At 43.9% G+C, this 24,950-nt stretch overlaps 1 protein-coding gene across 1 annotated transcript in view; it reads right to left on the bottom strand.

The window, feature by feature from the left end:
* cbl (Cbl proto-oncogene, E3 ubiquitin protein ligase) overlaps positions 1–24,950 on the bottom strand; it is a 210,544-nt gene that overhangs the window by 162,064 nt on the left and 23,530 nt on the right. The window contains exon 2 of the mRNA XM_078199115.1: positions 17,742–17,989. Within this exon, the coding sequence (XP_078055241.1) occupies positions 17,742–17,989 (248 nt within the window). The remainder of the gene's footprint in view (positions 1–17,741; positions 17,990–24,950) is intronic.

The following is a 24,950-nucleotide window of genomic DNA, read 5'->3' as shown; positions in this document are numbered from 1 at the left end:
TTTTGGTCTCTTCAGAAATCAAGGGATATGGGAAGCTGGCAGGAAAATGGAGTTGAAGCCCAAGATTGGCCATGATCATGCTGAATGGCAGAGTAGGCTTAACAGGCCGTGTGGTATTCACCTGTCCCTATTTCTTACATCATTACGAACTGGAAGACATCAAGAAGTATTCTCTGAAGTTCACTCTCCCCAAGAGATCTCCCTTAATACTAGATCTTCAATCCCCTTTCCATCTCCTCCTCACTACTAGCAATCAACTCAATGGACAAGATTCTAGGCCTAACCACCTTCAGCTAGTTCATCAATAACCTTCCCTCCATTACAAGGTTAGAAGTTGGGACGTTTGTTGATGATTGCACAATATTCAGTTTCTGCAAATACTCAGATACTGAAGTAGTTCATGCCCATATAAAGCATGAGCTAGACAACACTCAAGCTTCAGATGAGTGGAACATAACACTGCACAAGTGTCAGGCAATGACTATCAACAATGAGAGAGAATCTAAACATCTCCCCATGATGTTCAGTAGCATCACCGAATCCCCCAGTGCCAACATTCTGGGTGTTATCATTGATTAGAAACTTAACTGGACCAGTTAACAGCTGCAGGGCATCATAGAACATAGAAAGCCACAGCACAAACAGGCCCTTCGGCCCACAAGTTGCGCCGATCACATCCCCACCTCTAGGCCTATCTATAGCCCTCAATCCCATTAAATCCCATGTACTCATCCAGAAGTCTCTTAAAAGACCCCAACGAGTTTGCCTCCACCACCACCGACGTCAGCCGATTCCACTCACCCACCACCCTCTGAGTGAAAAACTTACCCCTGACATCTCCTCTGTACCTACCCCCCAGCACCTTAAACCTGTGTCCTCTCGTAGCAACCATTTCAGCCCTTGGAAATAGCCTCTGAGAGTCTACCCTATCCAGACCTCTCAACATCTTGTAAACCTCTATCAGGTCACCTCTCATCCTTCGTCTCTCCAGGGAGAAGAGACCAAGCTCCCTCAACCTATCCTCATAAGGCATGCCCCCCAATCCAGGCAACATCCTTGTAAATCTCCTCTGCACCCTTTCAATGGCTTCAACATCTTTCCTGTAATGAGGTGACCAGAACTGCGCGCAGTACTCCAAGTGGGGTCTAACCAGGGTCCTATAAAGCTGCAGCATTATCTCCCGACTCCTAAACTCAATCCCTCGATTAATGAAGGCCAGTACGCCGTACGCCTTCTTGACCGCATCCTCCACCTGCGAGGCCGATTTAAGAGTCCTATGGACCCGGACCCCAAGGTCCTTCTGATCCTCTACACTGCTAAGAATGGTACCCTTCATATTATACTGCTGCTTCATCCCATTGGATCTGCCAAAATGGATCACCACACACTTATCCGGGTTGAAGTACATCTGCCACTTCTCCGCCCAGTCTTGCATTCTATCTATGTCTCGCTGCAACTTCTGACATCCCTCCAAACTATCCACAACACCACCTACCTTGGTGTCGTCAGCAAACTTACCAACCCATCCCTCCACTTCCTCATCCAGGTCATTTATGAAAATGACAAACAGCAAGGGTCCCAGAACAGATCCCTGGGGCACTCCACTGGTCACTGACCTCCATGCAGAGAAAGACCCCTCCACAGCCACTCTCTGCCTTCTGCAGGCAAGCCAGTTCTGGATCCACAAGGCAACAGCCCCTTGGATCCCATGCCCTCTCACTTTCTCAAGAAGTCTTGCTTGGGGGACCTTATTGAACGCCTTGCTGAAGTCCATATAGACCACATCCACCGCTCTTCCTTCGTCAATGTGTTTGGTCACATTTTCAAAGAACTCAACCAGGCTCGTAAGGCACGACCTGCCCTTGACAAAGCCGTGCTGACTACTTTTGATCATACTAAACTTCTCTAGATGATCATAAATCCTGTCTCTCAGGATCCTCTCCATCAACTTACCAACCACTGAGGTTAGACTCACCGGTCGGTAATTTCCCGGGCTGTCCCTGTTCCCTTTCTTGAATATAGGGACCACATCTGCAATCCTCCAATCCTCCGGAACCTCTCCCGTCTCCATCGACGATGCAAAGATCATCGCCAAAGGCTCCGCAATCTCCTCCCTCGCCTCCCACAGTAACCTGGGGTACATCCCATCCGGTCCCGGCGACTTACCAACCTTGATGCCATTCAATAGTTCCAACACATCCTCTTTCTTTATGTCCACATGCTCGATCCTTTCTGTCCACCGCAAACCAGCAGTACAACCACCCAGATCCCTTTCCACCGTGAATACCGAGGTAAAGTATTCATTAAGCAGCTCCGCATCCTGAAGAAGGAGGGTGAAAAGGCAGAGGCCATGGTACCCCTAGAGAGAGGGATGAGGTCTTGCATCAAAAATTCAGGGAGTTAGGCAGCAGACTAAAAAGCAAGACCTCTTGGGTTGTAATCTCTGAATTACTCCCTGTCACGTGCTAGTGAGCACAGAAATAAGAAAATAACTCAGATGAACGTGTGGCTTAAGAGTTGGTGCAGGAGGGAGGGTTTCAGATTCCTGGATCACTGGGACCATTTCTGGGGAAGGTGGAACCTGTACAGCAGGACGGTTTACATCTGAACCAGAACAGGACTAACATCCTTGCAGATGGGTTTGCTAGTGCTGTTGGAAGGAGTTTAAACTCATTCTGCAGGAGGAGGGGGACACCAACTACAAGCAGAATAGGGACACAGTATAATACAGTAAAACAATCAAGTCTTACAGCTGTATTAAGTTTCAAGGGAGTAAGGCAAGGCTGGATTGTCTCTACTTTAACACCAGGAGTATAACAGCTAAAACAGATAAGGATGAGGATTGACACATGGAATTGTGATATGGTAGCCATCACAGAGATATGGTTGAGGGAGGGGCAGGGTTGGCAACTCAACATTCCAGGATATAGAACCTTCAGGTGCAAAATGGAAGGGGGTAAAAGAGGAGAAGGCATTGTATCACTAGTTAAGTCAGTTACTGTAGTATGGAGAGATGCTATCTTGGAGGGGACATTGATGAAGCTTTGTGGGTAGAGTCTAGGAATAAAAAAGGGGCCGCCACATTGCTAGGTGTTTATAGACTTCCAGATAGTCAGCAGGAAATTGAGAAGCAAATATGTGCTCAATTTGCAGAGGTGTGTAAAAACAATAAATTTATTAGGTGATTTCAACTGTCCCAACATTAATTGGGATAGACAGTCTTAAGGGCTTGGATTTCTTGAAATGTGTACAGGAGAACTTTATTGGTCAATATGTAGAGGGTCCAACAAGGAATGGTGCAGTGCCTGATCTAATTCTGGGGAATGAAGCCGGACATTTTAGTGATAGTGCCCACAATTGGTACAATTTAAGCCTGTTATGGACAAAGAATCAGCAAACTTGAAAATGGAGTTGGGGCAGAATTTGGCCACGCAATCATAAGTGTATAAGGTGATAAGTGATTCAGGTGTACAAGATTTTGAGGGGCATGGACAAGGTGGATAGGGAGCAGCTGTTTCCCTTAGCTGAAGGTTCAGTCACAAAGGGACACAAGTTCAAGGTGAGGGGCAGGATGTTTTAGGGGGATGTGAGAAAAATCTTTTCACACAGAGGGTGTGTGACCAAATTCCGCTCCAACTCCATTTTCAAGTTTGCCGATGACACCACCGTAGTGAGTCAGAACTCAAACAATGATGAGACAGAGTACAGGAAACAGATAGAGAGTCTGGTGAAATGGTGCAACAACAACAATCTCTCCCTCAATGCCAGCAAAATGAAGGAGATAGTCATAGACTTCAGGAAACGTAGTGGAGGACATGTCCCTGTCAACATCAACGGGGATGAAGTGGAAATAGAATGTGCTACTTGGGAGGGTGGTGGTGGCGGGTTGCCTCACATCCTTTAAATAGTACCTGAATGAGCACTCGGTACATGATAACATTCAAGGCTATGGGCCAAGTGCTGGTAAATCGGATTAGGTAGATAGGTTAGGTGCTTCTCATGTGCCGGTACGGACATGGGCAGAAGCGCCTCTTCTGCACTATGTGATTCTGAGATTCAAATGCTGTAGCTGAAGAGTAGGTCAGAGGCTGGGAATTTTGTCCAAGTAACTCATCTCCTGATTTCACAAAGCATTTTCACCATCCACAAGCCACAAATCAGGAGCGAGAAGAATACTCTAGTTATTCTCTACAGTATGAGGTGAGGCGAGGTGAGAGTGACTGCCCTTGACAGTAAGGCAACAATTGACCGAGTATGCCATCAAGGAGCCCTGGCAAAGCTGGAGGCAATGGGAATCAAGAGCATGGCTCACCATCACCTTTCTCAAGGGTAATAAATACTGGCTTTGCCAGCAATGCCTACATTCCATGAACACTTTTTTAAATAAAAGAGTGCACTACGTGAATGATAGTTGACAGGTATGATATGACTACAACACTCATTAAGACTTACACATGAATGATAGTTAACTTGGTGACTGCACAATGTTCAATTTCATCCCAGTTTTCAAGAGGTGCTGTGAGGCGGTAAGGGAATTGAGAAGACAAAGGACAAGGTAGAAGCTGAACTCAAAAATGTCACAATTAAACTAACTGGTAACAAAAATTTGAAGCAAAAAAAGAAGATACACACTCAATGAGAAATTGACTATAATTTATAATGGGTTTTGCCCCAATATTTTCTCCCGTCCTGAAGACGTTCGATAAGGTCCCCCATGCAAGACTTCTTGAGAAAGTGAGAGGGCATGGGATCCAAGGGGCTGTTGCCTTGTGGATCCAGAACTGGCTTGCCTGCAGAAGGCAGAGAGTGGCTGTGGAGGGGTCTTTCTCTGCATGGAGGTCAGTGACCAGTGGAGTGCCCCAGGGATCTGTTCTGGGACCCTTGCTGTTTGTCATTTTCATAAATGACCTGGATGAGGAAGTGGAGGGATGGGTTGGTAAGTTTGCTGACGACACCAAGGTAGGTGGTGTTGTGGATAGTTTGGAGGGATGTCAGAAGTTGCAGCGAGACATAGATAGAATGCAGGACTGGGCGGAGAAGTGGCAGATGGACTTCAACCCGGATAAGTGTGTGGTGATCCATTTTGGCAGATCCAATGGGATGGAGCAGCAGTATAAAATGAAGGGTACCATTCTTAGCAGTGTAGAGGATCAGAGGGACCTTGGGGTCCGGGTCCATAGGACTCTTAAATCGGCCTCGCAGGTGGAGGATGCGGTCAAGAAGGCGTATGGCGTACTAGCCTTCATTAATCGAGGGATTGAGTTTAGGAGTCGGGAGATAATGCTGCAGCTTTATAGGACCCTGGTTAGACCCCACTTGGAGTACTGCGCGCAGTTCTGGTCACCTCATTACAGGAAAGATGTTGAAGCCATTGAAAGGGTGCAGAGGAGATTTACAAGGATGTTGCCTGGATTGGGGGGCATGCCTTATGAGGATAGGTTGAGGGAGCTTGGTCTCTTCTCCCTGGAGAGACGAAGGATGAGAGGTGACCTGATAGAGGTTTACAAGATGTTGGGTCTGGATAGGGTGGACTCTCAGAGGCTATTTCCAAGGGCTGAAATGGTTGCTACGAGAGGACACAGGTTTAAGGTGCTGGGGGGTAGGTACAGGGGGGATGTCAGGGGTAAGTTTTTCACTCAGAGGGTGGTGGGTGAGTGGAATCGGCTGACGTCGGTGGTGGTGGAGGCAAACTCGTTGGGGTCTTTTAGGAGACTTCTGGATGAGTACATGGGATTTAATGGGATTGAGGGCTATAGATAGGCCTAGAGGTGGGGATGTGATCGGCGCAACTTGTGGGCCGAAGGGCCTGTTTGTGCTGTGGCTTTAAAAAAAAAAAGACTTTATATCAGTATTAAGTCTCTTGATAGTAGATGTGAACGTAAGGGGGTATGAATAAGAAGTTTACAGATGACACAAAATTAGTTGCATGGTTGATAGCGAGCAAAAAGCTATAGACCGTAAGATGTTTATGGACTGGTCAGGCAGGCTGAAAAATTACCAATCCTGAGAAGTGCAAGATAATGCATATTGGGAGGATAAGCAAGGCAAAGGAACACACAATAAATGGTAGGATTCTGAAAAGTAGAGAACAGAAGGAGCTTGGAGTACATGTCCACAGATTCCTAAATAGCAAGACAAATAGAAAAGATAGTCAAAATGGCATATAGGATACTTTCCTATACTGGTTGAGGCCTACAATATATGAGCAAGGAGGTTGTGCTAGGGCAATACAACACATTAGTTGGACTGCAACTTGAGTACTGCACATGGTTCTGGCCACCACATTATAGCAAGGAGATGAGCACATTAGAGAGGGTACAGAGGAGATTTATGAGGATTTATTACCAGGTTGTAACAATGAAGAAAGACTGGATAGACTGGGGGTGTTTTCTTTGCAACCGAGGAAACTGAAAGGAGATTTAATTGAGATGCAAAAAAATGATCAGGGCCTGGTTGGAGTGGATATGAAGAACCATCTCAATTAGAAAGATCAATGGCCGGGGCATGGATTTAAAATAAATGGTAGAAAAATTAGGAGTGAGTTAAGTATTTTTTTCATCCAGAGGGTGTTGGGGATTTGGAATTCACAGTTGGGCACAAACCTCAGACCAAAAGAACGATCCTTGAAAACAGAGATGAGGAGGAATTTCTTCAGCCAGAGAGTGGTGAATCTGTGGAACTCTTTGCCACAGAAGGCTGTGGAGGCCAGGTCATTGAGTGTCTTTAAGACAGAGATAGATAGGTTCTTGAGTGATAAGGGGATCAGGGGTTATGGGGAAAAGGCAGGAGAATTCTGCTCCTATGTCTTATGGAATGGGTAGTGGTGGCAGAAACCCTCATTGCATTTAAAAAACACTTGGATATAGAACATAGAAAGCCACAGCATATGTACTTATGCTGCCATAACCTTTCGGGCTACAAACCAAGAGCTGAAAGATGGAATTGGTCTTTTTCAGCCGACATGGATATATGTTGAGTTGAAGGTTTATTCTGATTCAGAATTTTTTTTGTTTCCTATTTGCTTGGATGTGGTTCTACAAGCATCTCAAACCAGAAATGCATTAAAAAATGAGAGATCTGACAAACTATTTCCCCCAAGGAAGTATCATAGCCAAATCTAATTCCATCACCTCAAATTCACACATGCATACTTCCAACAGAGGATACTGGATACAGTCAGAGGAAGAAACCTTGGCCAATTTCTCCTTTCTTCACCCAACGATACTGACATGAACTATAGCATTCTTTATTGTTGCCTCAATTGGGAGCACAGGCCAAAAATCAAACCTTGCTCAGCTATTCACTGATTAAGCTCACTGGGTTTATTGCAAAGTAAACATTGACAACCTGCATGTTAAAACAAAAGTTTCAACTGAGAGAGGGGAAAGGATTATGACAATTCAACATACAGGCAGTCCCCGGGTTACGAACGAGTTCCGTTTTTAAGTCTGTCTGTAAGTCGAATTTGTATGCAAGTCGGAACAGTTACGAATATTACGCTAATTTTGATCCTCTAACCAAATTACCAATAGCCTTTCCATTTCAATAATTAAACCACTGCGTTGCTTAGTGATAATTGTAGCTTTCATCGGGACAGAGCCTTTTACATGCTCCATTACTCTCCCCTTTATAATTGTCCCGATCATTGACCGACTGTAGCCTAACGCTTTTCCAATGTTTGTTGGCGTTTCCCCTCTCTCCGATCGCTTTATTATTTCCACTTTCATTTCAATCGTGATCGTTTTCCTTTTCTTCGATGCATCACCATTACTTGCATCAGATTTATGCTTTGGAGCCATGATTACGAGGGTAAACACACGAAAAATTTAAGTCAAAACACAACGCACACAACAGTGTTTACACGATCCGACTTAAAATGGCGACGACGGCGTGGCGTTGTTCTCCCTCGGGCCGACGAACCGCTGAAAACGCGCAGTGTTTTGAGCATCGTGCAATGTAGTCCGCCCGTTCGTTAGTACAAACCATTGTATGTAACTCAATTTTTAAAAAATAATAGGCTTTACGGAGGTCGGTACGCAAGTACGGGCATTCGTAAGTCGGGTGTTCGTAACCCGGGGACTGCCTGTATAGGTAAACCCCACAGAGGCTATATTCAAACCTGTAACAAATAAAGTTATATATGGTTTCTATATCAATGCAAGTAACAGGATGCACTGTTTACCTATGTTCCAGTGAAGGATACATTCTGGAGAATATTAGCCTTCAAAAGAAATATTGTAAATTTTGTAACATTATTCGAATGGAAATGATGTGAATTTAGAAACAGCCTGAAATAAAGGTCATTTCTCATAAATGTGTTTATACTCAAAGCAGTTATTGGATATTGCCCATGTTGAAAATTGTGAAATATCTGATAATTCTATCCTCAGGGTACTGGGATTATTAATTTTAAAATCAGACAACTTTTTTCCTAAAAGGAGACCCTATTATAATATCTGACTACATAAAATACTCAGTCATATTCACCAAAAGTGCGCTCCCAAAGTATTAATTCAATACCTCAAAGCATTTTTGACAAGTTAACAGTCTCATCATGACTCTGTGTAACGGAACTTTGCTGCATAAAGTGTTAATCATATTTTAGACTCAAGAAATATTACTGACAAGGCGATTTTGAAACTGAACTTCCTTCCTCCTGCTCTGCTTGTAAACTGAAGTCATCCAAAGATTCTTTTCCTCTCCTAAAACAAGTGTCTGCACAATCATTGCACAAGACATGAAATGCAGGATTAACAACATCCAAAACAAAGTTTCTGGCTTTGTCATCTAGTCATCCAAGTACACCAACTAAAATATGGAGATTTAACACCAGAGCCGTCGTTAGAAAAAGTGTTGTACAACCGTCTGAAGATTAGCATTTAAAAAGGCTCCACACCCTAAGAAAACATATGATCAGAAGTGAAAACACCAATGATACCAATCCACTACGCTTAACTATATTTCGATAATTGACATGATGACCCAAGTTTAAAAGGTTACAGCAATCTGTTACCTTTTGCCATAGAAACTATCACGTTGTTGATTCTAGACAATCAGGTTTAGGAGGGAGGGTGAGGCAAAGAGGAGCATGAATTAAGGTGAAGATTGAAAAGAAAAATAAGCTGACTGGTGAATTCAGCAGGATTTACCTTTCTCTTAGGTTAAACATTGCAAGGTCTCCCTATTTAACTGAATGATCGAGTCCTTTGTCTGGTCAAATTACAAGCAATACTTTCTCCAGTCTTTCTTCAATAATCTTGACTTATTTCATGTAACTAGAACTACCAAAAGTACTGGAGTAAACTTGTGCCATTTTTAACTTCTGACCATCGTAAACTATGAGATTTGACTTTTCCCCCAGTTTGAGAGAAAATAAACATGTTGATGTGTTCGTTAGTGACAGTGGTAGTGCTAATATAATCAGTATCTATTTACCACAGTCAAAATATGCAAGTTGCAAACTTTTCATGGCTCTTGACAGGATATGCCCCCTTATAAGGCGTGACTGGCCACTGACCGACAAAAAAAAAGTCACCATTTATTTTTGTGGGTTTATAGAATCGTTGGAACATCCTGAGAAAAGGAAAAGGCAATTACTACAAAATGGAGTTGCAATGCTATCCTTTTAGCTTCCTCTTATTTTGCTTACACGATTTTACAACTATTAAAAGTTACCACAAACATTACTGCATGTAATGGAAAGAGAGATTTTATAAAGTTGTGACACTACACTATAATTAAACAGACCAGAGAATAAAATAATTTATACAGAACCTTACACAATCTCAGAAATTCCAAAGAACTTTACATTCAATGGAGCACTTTTGAAATGCTGTCAATGTTGGAATGAAGGGAAGTTGGAAGCCAATTTGTGCACAACATGTTCCCACAAACACCACTGTGATAATGATCACAATTTGTGTGATGTTAAATGAGGGATAAATATTGGATTAGGAGACCAGGAGGAACTGCCTTGCTTGACTTAAAAATAGCGTCATTGGATCTTTTACATCCACCCGAGGGTGATCAGGGCCCAGGGTTAACATCTCATCTGAAAAACAAAGCATCTGAAAGTATAGCGCTCCTTCAGTACTGAAGTGAGCAAAAGATCTACGTTGACACTCAAGTCCTAGAACATGACTTGAACTCGTAACCTACTGATTCAAGGGGCAAGAGTGCTATCAACTGAGCCATGGCTGATGCTCCAAGGGTTTTGAAGACAAGTCAGTTTTATTGAGGTAGAATAATTCTGCAGAATTCATCTATTCATCATTCTATCTATATGGAGGACGCAGTCATACAAAATTATACAAGTAGTAGAAACTCATTTACGATTATAACTTAAACATTTTACTTGTTACAGGTATATTCTAAATAAAACATTTCCAAGTCATATATTCCCAACTTTGTACTGTTTTCTTCTCCCAGTGAAAGATTTTCCACGAGGGCATGACTTGTATTTCTTGTCATGCTATTGCTAATTCCAACACAACTTTAATATCGAGCATTTAGCATAGGTAAACGTTCCAAGGCACTTAAACCAAAACTGTGTCAGCAATTCCGTGTCTAAGTTTAAGATTTGTTATCAGTTTTTGATCTTTCACCCTGAATCGAAAGATTTCACACATGCAAACTGTCAGCCTTTCACACTGACAGTCAGTGTTTGCTCACAAACATCAGCAGAACGTGGCCTCCTCCCACCAGTCTGATTCTCAAGTATGACTGTCATTGTACTGGACCCGTGCTCAGTGCTGTTTCCAAAATTAATGGCAGCTTTTGTAGCCTCAACATACTGTAGGCTGGGACACTTTTGACGGTAGCAGGAACCGAAGGGATGAAAATGGGATGTTGATTACAATGAAACAAAGAGAGAGATAGATAGGAATGAAGGATAGAGAATTGGATACTCATATAGGGGAGAGGGGAGACAGAAGAAGCCAGCAAAGCATTTTCAAATAAGGTGAGAGAGTTCTAGAACTAACCGAGGGAGAGAAAGACTTCCAACATGAAGTAGAAGGATGAAAGAAGAAGTGTCACCTTAACTGGGTAAGAAGGATGGAGTAGGGCAGGTTGAAATAGGAGTGGGGTACAAAAGAGGGATGACAGTAAGGAATGACAGTATCAGTAAGAAATGGAAGGTAGAGGGTTGGAGGAAAAGACAGCAACTACTGGGAGTTACAAGTCTATATAAAGACTTGCTTTTACATAGAACATAGAACATAGAAAGCCACAGCACAAACAGGCCCTTCGGCCCACAAGTTGCGCCGATCACATCCCCACCTCTAGGCCTATCTATAGCCCTCAATCCCATTAAATCCCATGTACTCATCCAGAAGTCTCTTAAAAGACCCCAACGAGTTTGCCTCCACCACCACCGACGTCAGCCGATTCCACTCACCCACCACCCTCTGAGTGAAAAACTTACCCCTGACATCCCCCCTGTACCTACCCCCCAGCACCTTAAACCTGTGTCCTCTCGTAGCAACCATTTCAGCCCTTGGAAATAGCCTCTGAGAGTCCACCCTATCCAGACCCCTCAACATCTTGTAAACCTCTATCAGGTCACCTCTCATCCTTCGTCTCTCCAGGGAGAAGAGACCAAGCTCCCTCAACCTATCCTCATAAGGCATGCCCCCCAATCCAGGCAACATCCTTGTAAATCTCCTCTGCACCCTTTCAATGGCTTCAACATCTTTCCTGTAATGAGGTGACCAGAACTGCGCGCAGTACTCCAAGTGGGGTCTAACCAGGGTCCTATAAAGCTGCAGCATTATCTCCCGACTCCTAAACTCAATCCCTCGATTAATGAAGGCTAGTACGCCATACGCCTTCTTGACCGCATCCTCCACCTGCGAGGCCGATTTAAGAGTCCTATGGACCCGGACCCCAAGGTCCCTCTGATCCTCTACACTGCTAAGAATGGTACCCTTCATTTTATACTGCTGCTCCATCCCATTGGATCTGCCAAAATGGATCACCACACACTTATCCGGGTTGAAGTCCATCTGCCACTTCTCCGCCCAGTCTTGCATTCTATCTATGTCTCGCTGCAACTTCTGACATCCCTCCAAACTATCCACAACACCACCTACCTTGGTGTCGTCAGCAAACTTACCAACCCATCCCTCCACTTCCTCATCCAGGTCATTTATGAAAATGACAAACAGCAAGGGTCCCAGAACAGATCCCTGGGGCACTCCACTGGTCACTGACCTCCATGCAGAGAAAGACCCCTCCACAGCCACTCTCTGCCTTCTGCAGGCAAGCCAGTTCTGGATCCACAAGGCAACAGCCCCTTGGATCCCATGCCCTCTCACTTTCTCAAGAAGTCTTGCATGGGGGACCTTATCGAACGCTTTGCTGAAGTCCATATAGACCACATCCACCGCTCTTCCTTCGTCAATGTGCTTGGTCACATTTTCAAAGAACTCAACCAGGCTCGTAAGGCACGACCTGCCCCTGACAAAGCCGTGCTGACTACTTTTGATCATACTAAACTTCTCTAGATGATCATAAATCCTGTCTCTCAGGATCCTCTCCATCAACTTACCAACCACTGAGGTTAGACTCACCGGTCGGTAATTTCCCGGGCTGTCCCTGTTCCCTTTCTTGAATATAGGGACCACATCCGCAATCCTCCAATCCTCCGGAACCTCTCCCGTCTCCATCGACGATGCAAAGATCATCGCCAAAGGCTCCGCAATCTCCTCCCTCGCCTCCCACAGTAACCTGGGGTACATCCCATCCGGTCCCGGCGACTTACCAACCTTGATGCCATTCAATAGTTCCAACACATCCTCTTTCTTTATGTCCACATGCTCGATCCTTTCTGTCCTCCGCAATCCAGCAGTACAACCACCCAGATCCCTTTCCACCGTGAATACCGAGGTAAAGTATTCATTAAGCAGCTCCGCCATTTCTAACGGTTCCGCACAAACTTTTCCCCCTTCACCTTTTAAGGGTCCTATGCCTTCACATCTCATCCTTTTACTCTTGATATATTTGTAGAAAGCCTTGGGATTCTCCTTAATCTTACCCGCCAAGGTCTTCTCATGACCCCTTCTCGCTCTCCTAATTTCCTTCTTAAGCTCCTTCCTACATCGCGTATACTCCTCTAAATCCTTAACACCTCCTAGCTCTCTGAACCTTCTGTACGCCTCTCTTTTCTTATTCACCAGGTTCATCACAACCTTCGTGCACCACGGTTCCCGTACCCTACCAACACCCCCCTGTCTCATCGGAACGTTGTCATGCAGAGCTCCAGACAAACATTCCTTGAAAATCCTCCACTTTCCTTCGCTACTTTTCCCCAAGAATGCCTCCTTCCAATTTACCCGTCTAATTTCCTCCCTGATGACACTGTATTTCCCTTTACTCCAGAGAAACACTTTCCTAGCCTGCCTGACCCTATCTCTTTCCAATGCTATCGTGAAGGAGATAGAATTATGATCGCTATCCCCAAGATGCTCACCCACCGAGAGATCCTCCACCTGTCCAGGTTCATTAGCCAGCACCAGATCAAGAACAGCCTCTCCTCTAGTAGGCTTATCCACATACTGTGTCAGGAAACTCTCCTGGACACACCTAACAAACTCCTCTCCATCCAAACCCCTAGCCCTAGGGATATTCCAATCTATGTTTGGGAAATTAAAATCTCCCATCACGACAACTCTGTTATTCCTACATCTCTCCAGGATCTGTTTCCCCATCTGCTCCTCAACATCTCTGTTACTATTGGGCGGCCTATAGAAAACACCCAGCAAAGTTACCGACCCCTTCCTGTTCCTAACCTCCACCCACAGAGATTCCGTAGTCAGTCCCTCCACAGCGTCCACCTTCTCTACAGCCGTGACACTATCCCTGATCAACAGTGCCACTCCCCCCCCTCTCTTGCCTCCCTCCCTGTCCTTCCTGAAACATCTAAAACCCGGCACCTGAAGCACCCAGTCCTGTCCCTGAGACATCCAAGTCTCCGTAATGGCCACCACATCACAATTCGAAGCAGCAATCCACGCTCCAAGCTCATCCACTTTATTCACTACACTCCTGGCATTAAAATAGACACATCTCAGACCTTCAGCCTGAGCACTTCCCTTCTCCCTCACTCGTCTAACCTCCCTCTTACCCTGTCTACATTCCTTATCTATTTGCGAGCTAACCTCCTCGCTCTCAGTCCCCTCATTTCGATTCCCTCCCCCCAACCTTTCTAGTTTAAAGTCTCACCAGTAGCCTTAGCCAACCTTCCCGCCAGGATATTGGTCCCCCTGGGATTCAAGTGCCACCCGTCTTTTTTAAACAGGTCACACCTGCCCCTAAAGAGGTCCCAATGATCCAAGTACCCAAATCCTTGTCCCTTGCTCCAGTCCCTCAGCCACGCATTAATTCTCCACCGATTCCTGTTCTCACTCTCCCGCGGCACAGGCAGCAATCCCGAGATTACTACCTTTGCATTCCTCTTTCTCAGCTGTCTACCCAACTCCTGGTTGGTGGGAAATGAGCCAGACCAGGTGCTAGACTTGGAAGTTGGTGTGCATTTTGGTGATAGTGACCACAATTCGGTTACGTTCACCTTAGTGATGGAAAGGGATAGGCATGAACCTCGGGCCAGTGGTTTTAGCTGGGGGAAGGGTAATTATGAGGCTATTAGGAGAGAATTAGGAAACATAGGTTGGACTAGGAGATTACAGGGACTGGGAACGTCCGACATGTGGAGTTTTTTCAAGGAGCAGCTACTGCGAGTCTGTGATAGGTATGTCCCTGTCAGGCAAGGAGGAATTGGTAGGGCGAGGGAACCGTGGTGCACCAAAAAAGTTTCTTTGTTGGTTAAAAAGAAAAAGGAGGCTTATGTTCGGATGAGACGTGAGCACTCGGGTAGTGCACTAGAAAGCTTTAGATTGGCTAAGAGGGAGTTGAAGAGCGAGCTTAGAAGGGCTAAAAGGGGACATGAGAAGACTTTGGCGGATAGGGTTAAAGAGAATCCTAAGGCGTTCTATAGGTATGTCAAGAACAGAAGGTTGGTTAGGGCAAGTTTAGGGCCAGTTATAGATGGCAGAGGGAAGTTATGTGTGGAACCGGAGGAGATTGGTGAAGCATTGAACCAATATTTCTCTTCGGTGTTCACGCAAGGGGACATGAATATAGCTGAGGAGGACACTGGGTTGCAAGGGAGTAGAATAGACAGTATTACAGTTGATAAGGAGGATGTGCAGGATATTCTGGAGGGTCTGAAAATAGATAAATCCCCTGGTCCGGATGGGATTTATCCAAGGATTCTCTGGGAGGCAAGAGAAGTGATTGCAGAGCCTCTGGCTCTGATCTTCAGGTCGTCGTTGGCCTCTGGTATAGTACCAGAAGATTGGAGGTTAGCGAATGTTGTCCCATTGTTTAAGAAGGGGAACAGAGACTTCCCCGGGAATTATAGACCGGTGAGTCTCACTTCTGTTGTCGGCAAGATGTTGGAAAAAATTATAAGGGATAGGATTTATAGTTATTTGGAGAGTAATGAATTGATAGGTGATAGTCAGCATGGTTTTGTGGCAGGTAGGTCGTGCCTTACTAACCTTATTGAGTTTTTTGAGAAAGTGACCAAGGAGGTGGATGGGGGCAAGGCAGTGGACGTGGTATATATGGATTTTAGTAAGGCGTTTGATAAGGTTCACCATGGTAGGCTTCTGCAGAAAATGCAGATGTATGGGATTGGGGGTGATCTAGGAAATTGGATCAGGAATTGGCTAGCGGATAGGAAACAGAGGGTGGTGGTTGATAGTAAATATTCATCATGGAGTGCGGTTACAAGTGGTGTACCTCAGGGATCTGTTTTGGGGCCACTGCTGTTTGTAATATTTATTAATGATCTGGATGAGGGTATAGTTGGGTGGATTAGCAAATTTGCTGATGACACCAAAGTCGGTGGTGTGGTAGACAGTGAGGAAGGGTGTCGTAGTTTGCAGGAAGACTTAGACAGGTTGCAAAGTTGGGCCGAGAGGTGGCGGATGGAGTTTAATGCGGAGAAGTGTGAGGTAATTCACTTTGGTAGGAATAACAGATGTGTTGAGTATAGGGCTAACGGGAGGACTTTGAATAGTGTGGAGGAGCAGAGGGATCTAGGTGTATGTGTGCATAGATCCCTGAAAGTTGGGAATCAAGTAGATAAGGTTGTTAAGAAGGCATATGGTGTCTTGGCGTTTATTGGTAGGGGGATTGAATTTAGGAGTCGTAGCGTTATGTTGCAACTGTACACAACTCTGGTGCGGCCGCACTTGGAGTACTGTGTGCAGTTCTGGTCCCCACATTACAGGAAGGATGTGGAGGCTTTGGAGAGGGTGCAGAGGAGGTTTACCAGGATGTTGCCTGGTATGGAGGGGAGATCCTATGAGGAGAGGCTGAGGGATTTGGGATTGTTTTCGCTGGAAAGGCGGCGGCTAAGAGGGGATCTTATTGAAACATATAAGATGATTAGAGGTTTAGATAGGGTGGATAGTGATAGCCTTTTTCCTCTGATGGAGAAATCCAGCACGAGGGGGCATGGCTTTAAATTGAGGGGGGGTAGTTATAGAACCGATGTCAGGGGTAGGTTCTTTACCCAGAGGGTGGTGAGGGATTGGAATGCCCTGCCGGCATCAGTAGTAAATGCGCCTAGTTTGGGGGCGTTTAAGAGATCCGTGGATAGGTTCATGGACGAAAAGAAATTGGTTTAGGTTGGAGGGTCACAGTTTTTTTTTTTAACTGGTCGGTGCAACATCGTGGGCCGAAGGGCCTGTTCTGCGCTGTAGTGTTCTATGTTCTATGTTCTATGTTCCCTATATTCTCTTTTCATGACCCCTTCCCTCTTCCTACCTATGTCAGCAGTACCTATATGCATCACGACCTTGGGCTCCTCTCCCTCCCCCTTCAGGATTTCTGGGACTCGACCAGAGACATCCCGGACCCCTGCACCAGGGAGGCAAACCACCATCCGAGAGTCCCGTCTGTGTCCGCAAAAACGCCTATCTGACCCTCTCACCGTAGAGTCCCCAATTAGCACTACCCTCCTGTCAGGGTTATTCTTCAGCCGTCAGCTTTTTGAGAGCTGGGTCAGTTTTTTTTTTAAGATGTTGGCCAGCTTTAAGAGTCTTTTTAAGTTGGCAGATTCACTAGTGAGAATAAAATAAATAAATTGCATATAGTACAAAAGGAGTTTGAGGGCTGGATAACTATGTGCAAAGATCAAAGCAAGCTAGTCTCAGAATAACCAGAAAACTTAAAATAATCAAAGATTAGCTGCCCGCTGCCACTATTCCACAGGACACCCAAAGATCCATTTGAAGTTTCGGCTCAATTCTAGATCCCATTTTCCAATAAGCAACTATTTTTCAGGAGATAACGGTTTTCAGCCTGCAACCCTGAAAAGCAGCCAAACATGCCAACTCACATCCTGCATCCGCTGCATATTCTAAGGTGACACCATGTTTATTACAATGGGGAAATTTCATTAAATTTCAATAAGGTGCCTTTGAATTTGGCATCTTTTCACTTAACATGGCTTTATACTAGAATTATTAAATAATTAGGTAGAGAGGTCTACTCAGCACAAATCCTATAGCTCCAAATTACAAATTTTATACACTGAAGTGGTCTACATTCAAGCTATGTAAATGTGACAATTTTGAACAACTCAAACACAGGCTCTCAACCAAAACCACCTCATCTGACTCATCAGCATTAGGGACTACAATGGGAGTAAAACCATAAACAACTCCTACCGTGGCTGTGATGTCTCCTCGTACATTTTCTCTTTCCCTTCCTTGAAAAGGCTAATGGTCTGTTTTGTTTTCTTAAGCAGGTTCTCCATGAAGACTCTGAAATATTCATTCTCTCCAAGGACTTCCATTTTGCCCTCATATCGAGTCAGGATCAGACGCAAATGTTGATAAGTGTCAGGCAGCAGATCCAAAATGTAGGGAGGGCTGTTCTTTAGTCCTACCTTGGGATTCTGGCACAGTCTCACCACCTATTAAGAGAAAACAAATTAACCAACGAATGTTCAAATAAAGGAGTTATAGGACACACAAAATAGTCTCTGTTCTGGTCAAATGAAAGAGATCATTTTTTAAACATATATTTTTATTAGAGTTTTTCCATTTTTGCAAATAGCACAACACATCCTCAAAACTGGTACAACACAGCTTGATCATGTCTCCATATATAAAATATAGAAAAATACAGGAGGAAGCCAACACAGTTGGTTTGGTATGTTCAGTATCCAAGATCATTTTTTTTAAGCCTTGCTTTATTATGTAAAAATGTTAGAACAGCAGGAAGAAAGCCTCAGCCCATTAAGACATGATCAGTTCTATGTCAAAGTTACCATTTAGTTAATTCTTCTACCTTGTCTTTTATTCCAAATATTTATTCAACGTCCCTTTAAAAAAAATATTTGGCTTCTGCTTTCCATGTTCCAATTATCCTCTGTGCAAAACCATATCTGCCAACATATTCTGTCATTTCTCAGATTTGTGTAGCAGAGTGGTGCAGCATGCTGGGCCCATAACCCAGAGGTTGATGGATCAAAACCATTCGCTGCTATTTATATATTTTTTTAGGGTGGCACGGTGACACAGTGGTTAGCACTGCTGCATCACAGCGCCAGGGATCTGGGTTCGATTTCCGGCTTGGGTCACTGTCTGTGCAGAGCCTGCATGTTCCCCCCGTGGGTTTCCTGCATGGGTTTCCTCCTGCAGTCCAAAAGACATGGTTAGGTGCACGGGCCATGCTAAATTCTCCCTCAGTACCCGAAGAGGTGTCAAGAGTATGGCGACTATGGGATTTTCACAGTAACTTCATCGCAGCGTTAACGTAAGCTTGCTTGTGACACTAATAAATAAACTTTAACTTAGATCATCTTAAACTTATGCCCTCAAGTTACCGATTTGTTAATCAGTAGACATTTTTTTACCCGATATCAGGATCCTATTAGACATCATGGGGCAAATTGAACTAGCTCCCTTTAATCTTCTCCGTTCACCAGAGCAGAGCCCAGTAACATCTCGTGATCTGAAGTATTGAATACAGTTGTGGTCTCCACACACATGGAAGGATATACTTGCATTCAATGGAGTAAAGGTTCATTAGACTGGTTGACGGGGTGAGGAGTCATGCTGCAAGGAAAGATTCAGTAAACTAGGACTTTATCCCCTAAAATTTAAAGAATGAGCAACAATTTCATTGAAACATACAAAATTGACACAGTAGCTGTACCCTCATTCCCCTCAACATACCATCACTAAATGCCCGCTATCAACATCCTGGGGGTTACCATTGACCAGAAATTGAACTGGGCTATCTGCTAAATACTGTGGCTAGATGGAATACTCTCCACTTGTTCGGTTGAGTGCAGCTCAGCACTCAAGAAGTTCATCACCATCCAGGACAAAGTAGCCCTCTGCATTGGCACCTCATCCACCATTTTAAACATCAATCTAACATCTATATGCCTAATCTATTACCTCTAATCAATCACTTTCCTCGTCGTGACTGCTAATCTTAACATTGTATCCCCATACCTTTGTCGAGATCATATGATGAAGATATTGCTAGTGTTTAATCCTGGGCAAACCTTCTAGATAATAAAAGGTCCCTTGGAGAATATTTTGTGTCCTGTTTCTGTTCCTTTACCCAATTTCCTATCCATGCAGCTGCACTGCTTTTCGTGACACATATCTCAATTTTATCCATTAACCTCCTACGCTCTATCTTATCAAATACATTTTGAAAGTTGAGACTTACAACATCCACGGCATTTCCTTTATCAATGCAATTGTTTATTTTTCAAGGAACTTAATTTTTACTTTGATTTATTGTCACATGTATTAGTATACAGTGAAAAGTATTGTTTCTTTGCGCTATACAGACAAAGCACATCATTCATAGAGAAGCAAAGGAGTACAGAATGTAGTGTTACAGTCATAGCTAGGGTATAGAGAAAGATCAACTTCGTGCAAGGTAGGTCCATTCAAAAGTCTGATGGTAGCAGGGAAGAAGCTGTTCTCGAGTCGTTGGTGACCTCAGGCTTTTGTATCTTCTTCCGATGGAAGAAGGTGGAAGAGAGAAGAGAGAATTTGTCGAACACTACTTAGCATTTGCAAATCCACTTCTGATGAAAGGTTGTAGACCTGAAACAATAACTGTTTCACAGTGACCTGTTGAGTATTTCCAGCATTTTCTGTTTCATTTATAATCTATGCTGGCTGGATTGAATTATGATACTGAGCCATACAACTCTAGAAGATCCGGGTTCAATCTCAAATGGAATGTTGGCCTTTATTTGCAAGCAGAGTGGAATATAAATTCAAGGAGGTTTACTGCAGCTGTACAAGGTGTTGGTGAGGCCACATCTGGAGTACTATCTATAGTTTAGAGGTCTTTATTTGAAAAATGGTATAAATTGCACTAGCAGTTCAGAAGGTTCACTGGACTCATTCCTAGGATGAAAGGCTTGTCTTATAGGGAAAGGTTGAACAGATTGGATTCATATCCATTAGAGTTTATAAGAATGGAAGGTAATGTTTTTGAATCATATAAGCTCCTGAAGGGACTTGATAAGGTGATACCCAGAGAGAGACTAGAACTTAAAAGTACAGGGTCTCCTTTTTAAGACAGAGATGACGAGATATTTTCTCAACCTCAAGACAGATGTTAGTCTGTGGAATTCTCTTCTCCAGAGAGCAGTGGAGGCTAGGTCATTGAATTTATTCAAGGGTTAGTTAGATAGATAGATTAGGGAGTCAAGAGTTATGGGGGTCAGACAGGAAGGTGGAGTTGAGACCACAATCAAATCAACCATCAACTTATCAAATGGCAAAGCAGGCTCTAATAGCCTATGCCTGCTCCAAAGTCCTGTGTTGTAGGCTTACAGTAAACCAACAGATCATAACCGGGGCAACAATAAGGATGCTATGATTGGTCTTGGTATTCCCAAATTATCATTTGGTGGGAGGGCAGTGGTGGCAGAGGAGGAAGGAAAATTACCGCAGTGTCAATTTGCAACAATTTCTTAAGGGTTGCTGAAAGTCTGTTAATGGTTAATAAGTGAGGTTGGTGATGGCTTAACAATGAAGACCTCTTCAACTGAAGTACTGTATAAGTTCTGGTTTCCTTATTTAAGGAGAGATATAATTGCACAGGAAGCATTTCAGAGAATTTTCACTAGACTGTTCCCTGGGATGAAGGGATTAACTCATGAGGAAAGGATGAGCAGGTTGGGCCTATATTCTGGGGAGTTAAGAAGAATGCGATGTGATCTTACTGGAACATATCAAAACAGGAGGGGACTTGACAAGATAAATGTTGAGAAGATGACTCCCCTTCTGGAGGAATCGAGAACTAACGGCACAGTTTTAAAATAAGGAGTATCCCATTTAAGATGGTGACCAGGAGGAATTTATTTTCAAAGGGTCATTAATCTTTGGAATTTCCTCATTCTAGAGAGCAGTAGTCACTGAATTTATTCAAGGCCCAAGTTAAGGCACATTTTTAAAAAGTTTTTTTTTAAATAAGTGTCACAAGTAGGCTTACATTAACACTGCAATGAAGTTATTTTGAAAATTCCCCAGTCGCCACACTCCAGTGCCTGTTCGGGTACACTGAGGGAGAATTTAGCATAGCCCGTGCACCTAACCAGCACATCTTTCGGACTATGGAAGGAAACCAGAACACCCGAAGGAACCCACACAGATACGGGGAGAACATGCAGACTCCGTACAGACAGTGACTCAAGCTGGGAATCGAACCTGGGTCCCTGGCGTTGAGAGGCAGTAGTGCTAACCACTGTGCCACCGTGCGATCGACAAGGGAGTCGAGGTTTATACGAGACAGGTAGGAAAGCGGGATCAAGGCTACAATCAGATCAGCCATGGTCTTATTGAAATGGCGGAGCAGTCAGCACGGACTGTATGGCCTACTTCTGCTCTTACTTCTTATGGTACAATCTGAATTCATTAGCTTTCTGACAGAGTACCTCAACTCACAGGAACAGTGGTCCTAGAGCAAGATAATAGCATTATTGACAACTATGACTCTGCTCTCCAGTATGCATCACAACCTTTAGGTAACAACCAAAACTGGGGTGTGGGAGAAGATAGAAAAAACACTAGATGAACTTCTTCTGTTTGAAAAGGAACAAATTAGGTCTACATTCCAGCGTGGGGAAGTGGCTAGGAGGACAAGCCACTATATCAAGAACATGAGACAAGTTACACTTCTACTTTTTAAACTTCCCTAGTTAGCACAAGGGAAGTGAACTTAGAAGTTGAAATGAATCACAGAATCCCTACAGTGCAGAAGGGGGCCATTCAGCCCATTAAGTCTGCACCATCTCTCCGACAGATTATCTTACTCAGGCCTGCACCTCGTCCTCTCCCCGTAACCCCACACATTTCCCCTTAACTACACATTTTGGGACACTAAGGGGCAATTTAGCTTGACCAATGCACCTAACCTGCACATCTTTGGACTGTGGGAGGAAACCCGAGCACCCAGAGAAAACCCATGCAGACACGGAGAGAACGTGCAAACTCCACACAGACAGTCACCCATGGCTGGAATTGAACTCGGGCTTGGTACTGAGACAGCAGTGCCACCTTGTCGCCCTGAATGAGTTACATTCTCGAACTGCTCTATTTTTAGAAAGCAGTACTGATTATAATTTTCCCAGAAAGAATATAAATGATTGAAATGGAGGCCATTTCACAGGAATATACCAACATTTAAAAACAGCTTAGCTAGATTATTGAAGCAAAAGATCAGAAAAGATTAAGGAATCATAATGGGCAGAAGAGATCAAGCGATTACATATGTAGAGGATAAAGACCAACAAAGTCTACACTATATTTTCATGCAGTAATTTCTATGTAATATGCAAGGAAAGTATTTCGCAATGTAAACTACTCTCCCAACCCCCTCCCAAGAAATATTAGCTTTAAAAATAATCAGCCTCAAAAGAAGTGCTATAAAGATCTGCCATTTCAGATTACCAAACATGCCACGAGGACATTTAGGTTGACCTGAGCATTCCACATAGCCCTCTACAGATTGACATAGAATGATGCAAACCAGCTAGGTAGTACTGTGCATCCAACCCATACTGCATGTTCAGGATCAGGTATTTCTCAATCCAATTAGTGTGAAACAGATCAACATGCAATTGAAATAATGCAATTATTAATTTATACAATGTAACACAGAATGAATATACCATCACTCCTGATGTCAGACTCCAAATTTAGACAAAAATCAACAGGGCCAGGATAAGATGCACCTGAGGATACTGAGAGTGGGAACTGCTGTGGCATGAGTCATAATTTTCCAGTCTTCTTAGATTCAGGGCTGGTGCCAGAGGACTGCACATGTTACACCCTTGTTCAAAAAAGGGTGCAAGGATAAGTCAGGCAACTATAGGCCAGTCAGTTTAACTTCCGTGCTGGTTAAACTTCTAGAAACAATAATTCAGGACAAAGTTAATAGTCTCATGGAAACTGAGGGTATATTAAGGAAAGCCAGCATGGTTTTAACTAACTCAGGAGTTTTTTTGAAGTCACAGAAAGGGTTGATGAGGGCAATGTTGTTGATATGGGCAATGTTGTTGATATGCTGTACATGGACTTCCAAAAGGCATTTAATATAGTGCTGCACATCAGACTTGTGAGCAGAAGTTAGAGCTCATGGAATAAAAGGGACAATGCAAACATGAATTTAAAAAAATGATTGAATGGCAGGAAACCAAGTAGGGCTTAATGGACATTTTTCAGGCTGGAGGAAAGTTTGTAATGGAATTCCCCAGGGATCAACATTGGGACCCTTCATAGTCAGAGGTCTACAGCATGGAAACAGGCTTTTTGGCCCAACTTGTCCATGCCGCCCTTTTTTTAAAACCACTAAGCTAATCCCAATTGCCTGCATTTGGCCCATATCCCTCTATACCCATCTTATCCACGTAACTGTCTAAATGCTTTTTAAAAGACAAAATTGTACCACCTCCACTACTACCTCTGGTAGCTTGTTCCAGACACTCAGCACCCTCTGTGTGAAAGAATTGCCCCTCTGGACACTTTTGTATCTTTCCCCTCTCACCTTAAACCTATGCCCTCTAGTTTTAGACTCCCCTACCTTTGGGAAAAGATATTGACTATCTAGCTGATCTATGCCCCTCATTATTTTATAGACCTCTATAAGATCACCCCTCAGCCTCCTACACTGCAGAGAAAAAAGTCCCAGTCTATCCAGCCTCTCCTTATAACTCAAACCATCAAGTCCCGGTAGCATCCTAGTAAGTCTTTTCTGTACTCTTTCTAGTTTAATAATATCCTTTCTATAAATAGGGTGACCAGAACTGTACACAGTATTCCAAGTGAGGCCTTACCAATGTCTTGTACAACTTCAACAAGACGACCAATGAAACCAAGCATGCTGAATGCCTTCTTCACCACTCTGTCCACTTGTGACTCCACTTTCAAGGAGCTATGAACCTGTACCCCTAGATCTCTTTGTTCTGTAACTCTCCCCAACGCCCTACCATGAACTGAGTAAGTCCTACCCTGGTTCAATCTACCAAAATGCATCATCTCACATTTATGTGAATGCTTGTGGAACTAGCTTCAAGAAGGACTCTCGATCTCTTAAATTCTGCATACAAGAGGCTCAGCCTCTTGGGCCTTGCGGCATGGTAGCACAGTGGTTAGCACTGGTGCTTCACAGCTCCAGAGACCTGGGTTCGATTCCCGGCTTCAGTCACTGTGTGGAGTTTGCACATTCTCCTCGTGTCTGCGTGGGTTTTCTCCGGGTGCTCCGGTTTCCTCCCACAGTCCAAAGATGTGCGGGTTAGGTTGATTGGCTATGCTAACAAAAAAAATTGCCCCTTAGTGTCCTGGGATGCGTAGGTTAGAGGGACTAGTGGGTGAAATATGTAGGGATATGGG

Source organism: Mustelus asterias, chromosome 27, assembly GCF_964213995.1.
Source record: "Mustelus asterias chromosome 27, sMusAst1.hap1.1, whole genome shotgun sequence".
Taxonomy (NCBI): domain Eukaryota; kingdom Metazoa; phylum Chordata; class Chondrichthyes; order Carcharhiniformes; family Triakidae; genus Mustelus; species Mustelus asterias.
The sequence above is the reverse complement of the archived record's forward strand: the minus strand, read 5'-3'. Positions and strand labels throughout refer to the sequence as shown.